At 39.5% G+C, this 5,147-nt stretch overlaps 1 protein-coding gene across 1 annotated transcript; it reads left to right on the forward strand.

Moving 5' to 3' along the window:
- The first annotated feature begins 277 nt into the window (after positions 1-277).
- LOC117613717 (germin-like protein subfamily 1 member 18) lies at positions 278-866 on the forward strand. Its single transcript, XM_034342290.1, has 2 exons — positions 278-404; positions 682-866. Exons 1-2 carry the CDS (start codon positions 278-280, stop codon positions 864-866), a joined length of 312 nt encoding a protein of 103 aa, XP_034198181.1.
- The last annotated feature ends 4,281 nt before the right edge of the window (positions 867-5,147 follow it).

The following is a 5,147-nucleotide window of genomic DNA, read 5'->3' on the forward strand; positions in this document are numbered from 1 at the left end:
AGAAAATTAATATAAAATTTTGGTCAATATATACCTTCTAGTCTTGACTTGGTTCTAAATACTAAGTATATATATATATATTCAAATCTTTACCTGCTTCGACAAGGAAAATCATATCCAAGAGTACAAGACCAGTTCATTCTCTCCAGTCTATAAATAGGCTTCTAACCCATTAAGGATTTTCATCCCACACCCTCAAACCAAAACTCTCTACACACGAAGAAAAAACAGTAAAATAAAGTTCTGAGGCAACCTAGCTCTAATTAAGCCAACTGCAATGAAAGGTGTTCATTTCCTCATAAGCACTCTTGCCATATTGGCATCTGCAACCTTCCTTGTCTCTGCCTCTGACCCCAGTCCTCTTCAGGACCTCTGTGTAGCACTTAATGACAACAAATCTGCTGGTATGCTTTAATTATATTCATTATATTCTGGCATGCAATTATTTCCACATGAATAATTTTCTTCCTAAGGCATTAGGAATATTAGGAATATTGTTTTTCTGTTAACTATTTGCATTTGCATGGCTTCTCATGCATGAACAATCTATTAGTACATAATTATATATATTTATATTTATATATATTGTCCCTTACATATGTATGTGATATTTGTACTATATTTACCGACCATCTTACTAATCACCTCTCTAACATATCATGTGGGTTCCGTTTCGCTTAGGTAGATATTTCGGTGCAAACGCAGTGTTTGTGAATGAGAAATTCTGCAAGGACCCAAAGCTTGTCAATGCAAATGATTTCTTCTTTTCTGGCCTCCAAAACCCAAGAAACACACAAAATCCGCTTGGTTCAAATGTGACAACTGTGAATGTGGACCAAATAGCGGGGTTGAACACTCTCTGTTAGAGTTCATTGTATTTTGCAGTTTTGTAAGGTGATTTTGGGAAGAAGAGAGTAAACACAGAGAAAATGTGAGAGAGAACGTTGCTGCTCTTGTAACTTCTTGATTGATTTTTAATTGTATTACACTCTACATGTATGTAAGTGTGTGTGAGAGAGAATCTAATTCTCTAACAGATTTACAAAGCATATTCAATCCTAGCCTTAGATTCTAGCATCCTATGAGATGAATCCATTTGTCATAATCTAATGCTTAGATCCTAGACTAGCTAAGAGATCACTTGGACTATGATCCAAGGGCTCAAATTACATTAAGACAGAAAAGAAAAAATTTAGAAAAAAGGAAACTAAAGTTCATAGACTGTAACATAAAACGACTGAGTAGCTTCTGCACCAAGGCATTCAGCTCCAATGCATTCAGCTCAAATGCTTTCAGCTCAAAGGGTTTAGACATCAACACTCCCTTCTAACCCTTTAGCTGATTTCACACCAAGTAAGTCTCTTAGATACACAAATCGATCCTTGGACAAAGCCTTGGTAAGAATGTCAGCAATCTGGTCTTCTGTTTTGCAGTAGATTAGTTCAATCTCCTTCGCTTGAATAGCTTCACGAATGAAGTGAAACTTTCTACTGATATGTCTGGTTTTCTGGTGGAAAACTGGATTCTTAGCCATTGCTATGGCAGAGGTGTTATCACACAAGATTGGTGTACCTTCCACTTGCTCTTCACCAAAGTCTTCAAGAACAAACCTTAGCCACTTAGCCTGTGATGTTGCTTCAGCAGCACTGACGTATTCTGCTTCTGCAGTAGACAAAGCTACTGTATTTTGCTTAATGGATGCCCATGAGAACATACCAGATCCAAGTGTAAATGCATAGCCTGAGGTGCTTCTTCTATCATCTTCACTTCCTGCCCAGTCACTGTCACAATACCCTATCAAAGTGGCTGACTTCCCTTTTATGAACTCAATTCCAAAATCCAGTGTGCCTTGGATGTACCTCAAGACCCTCTTGGCTGTTCCCATGTGTTTTCTAGTAGGATTATGCATGAACCTAGCAAGCAAGCTAGAAGCAAACATAATGTCTGGTCTTGTAGCTGTCAAGTAGAGCAGACTACCAACAATCTGTCTATACTCATTCTCATTTGCTGCCTCACTCCCATCTTCCTTGCACAGCCTCTCACTTGCAACTAGTGGAGTCACCACAGATTTGCAGTCCTTTAGACCAAACTTTTCAATTACTTTCATTGCATATTTCTTCTGATGAAGAAATGTGTGCTTATTGGTCTGCACAACTCCCATGCCATGGAAATGATAGAGCAGGCCGAGATCAGTCATCTCATAGTGCTTCATCATGTCATTTTTGAATTCTTCAAGCAATTTCACACAACTTCCAGTATAGACAATATCATCCACATAAAGTGAAACAATAAGAATACCTGAAGTGTCACTTGTTTTGACATAAAGTGTTGCCTCACTAGGACTTTTCTTGAATCCTGCCCTGTTGAAATATGAATCTATCTCATCATACCAGGCTCTTGGAGCCTGTTTTAGTCCATACAAAGCTTTGTTCAGCTTGTACCCCCTGATTTCTTCATTGTCTTTAACAAACCCTTGTGGCTGCTCCACATAAACTTCTTCTTTTAACACTCCATTTAGAAATGCAGACTTGACATCCAATTGGTACAAATTCCATTCCTTCTGTACAGCAAGAGCAATCAAGGTCCTAATGGTGTCCAACCTTGCTACAGGAGCAAATGTTTCATTGTAGTCTATTCCAGGTTTCTGTGAGTAGCCCTTTGCCACTAATCTGGCCTTGTTCTTCTGTACAGATCCATCTAGATTAAGTTTCGTCTTGTAGACCCATTTGACACCAATGATTGGTTTACCAAATGGTCTGTCCACTAGTGTCCATGTGTTATTTTTTTTCAATCATCTCCAGTTCAGCCTTCATTGCATTTCTCCATGACTCATCAAGGTTTGCATCTTCAAAGCTTTCAGGTTCAACAATGCAAATGTTGCACTGAGCCATGATTTCATTTACACTCCTCCATTTCTTTGGTGTGTGGTCAATGGCTTGTGAGCTTCCACTTATTCTCTCCTCTTGCAGGATAGTGTTTTCACCCATTTGAGTTGATGCATCCAAGTCTTGACTTGGTTCATCTTGCACTGTGGTTCCTGCATCCATTTGCAGTGGTGTGTCCAAGTCTAGACTTGGTTCACAGTTCTGATTTTCTGCAGGCATAGAAACTGCTATTTCTCCCTTTTGTTCATTTTCCCACTTCCATAAACCATCCTCATCAAAGTGCACATCTCTGGACAGAATTACCTTCCTAGAGCTTGGATCAAATATCCTGTAACCTTTTTCACACAGGCCATAGCCTACAAGAATACATTTGTGACTGTTCTCCTCAAGTTTGTGCCTTAGTGCTGAAGGAATTAGCACATGGCAGGGTGATCCAAAGATTTTTAAGTGAGCAATTCCTGGTTTTCTCCCAGTGTAGGCTTCAAAAGGTGTTACTTTGTTTAGAGCCTTAGTAGGACATCTATTTAATAGATAAACTACAGTGTTTACAGCCTCTGCCCAAAATTCATAGGGAATACTCTTTTCATGCAGCATGGACTTTGCCATTTCAACTACTGTCCTATTCTTTCTTTCTGCTACTCCATTCTGCTGAGGGGAGTATGCCACTGTTAATTGCCTTTGAATGCCAACCTCTGCACAGAAACTGTTGAATTCACTTGACAGAAATTCCCCACCCCTGTCACTTCTCAAGCCTTTTATCTTATACCCACTCTGCAGCTCTGTCATGGCTTTGAATTTTCTAAAACACTCCAATGCACTTGACTTGTTTCTTATAAAATACACCCATGACATTCTAGTGCAGTCATCAGTGAATAGCAGGAAGTATTTATTTCCTGATATTGAGTCTGTTTTCATTGGTCCACAGATATCTGTGTGAACCAATTCCAAAGGATGTGATGCTCTCCAAGTAGATTCCAAAGGGAAAGAATCTCTGTGCTGCTTTCCTAACATGCAGCCTTCACAAACCACAGAGACTTGCTCCAAATGAGGCAGGCCATGAACCATGCCCTGATTTTCAAGCAGTTTCAAACTTCTCTCATTTAAGTGTCCTAGCCTTTTATGCCATGTCTGCAGGCAGTGAGAAACACTTGCTCTTAAAGCCAACTCACTTGCAGGCATCATTGTAAGTGGAAAACATCTGTTATTGGTCATTTGAACCCTCACAATCAGATTTCCTAGTGACTGATCATCACACACATTCACCATATTCCCTCCAAACACAAGATAATAACCATGCTCCATCATTTGCCCAACACTAAGTAGATTTTCTTCCAGACCAGGTACAAGCATTACTTCTTGTATGTGCTTCTTTCCCAGCTTGGTTTTGATCACCAGAGTTCCTTTTCTTGCCACTGGAACTACCTCTCCAGTTCCCATCTTGACTTTAGAATTCAAATTCCTTTGAATATCCACTAAGAGCCCCTCATTTCCTGTCATGTGGTTACTACAACCACTATCAATGTACCATGAGTGATTCTTTTTCACATCTGTTGCAGCATTGCACATGTAGAACAAAGTACCTGTTTCCTCCACCTAATTTGCATAGTTCACCTTATGTGCATTTTTATTTCCATTGCACTCTCGGATCATATGCCCAAATTTTCCACATCCATGGCATTTAGGCTTGCCTTCAAACCAGCACTTGCCATAATGCAGCTTATCACAATGTTTACAGGCTATTTTGTTACCTTCACTTGTTTTCCAGTTTTTCTGAGATTTTTGGTCTCCAGAAAAACTGCCACTCTTTGGATTCTTCTCCTCAATATTCAGACTAGCAAAGGCCCTTTCTGTAGAGTTTTCATTATGGCGATCCAATCTGAGCTCAAAGCTCTTCAAGGAGGCAACCACCTCTTGCACTTCCAAAATTTCTAGATCCTTAGAATGTTCAATAACATAACAAATAGGATCATAGGATTTTGGCAGACTAAACAGCAGTTTCTGCACAATCCTCTCCCTGGATAATTCCTCTCCATAACTTTTCATGTGATTTAAGATATCAAACAATCTAGCAAGATACACAGATAGAGATTCACTGTCTTTCATGCGAGTATATTCAAATTCTCTACGCAATCCTTGCAGTTTTACATTTCGTACCTGCTTATCTCCTCTGAATTCCAGCTTCAGAATGTCCCAAGCTCCCTTTGAGGTCTCCTCATTCACTATTCTGGGGAAGAGTTGATCTGAGACAGCACTTTGGATTAA

The sequence above is a fragment of the Prunus dulcis genome, unplaced genomic scaffold (assembly GCF_902201215.1).
Source record: "Prunus dulcis unplaced genomic scaffold, ALMONDv2, whole genome shotgun sequence".
In the NCBI taxonomy this organism is placed as follows: domain Eukaryota; kingdom Viridiplantae; phylum Streptophyta; class Magnoliopsida; order Rosales; family Rosaceae; genus Prunus; species Prunus dulcis.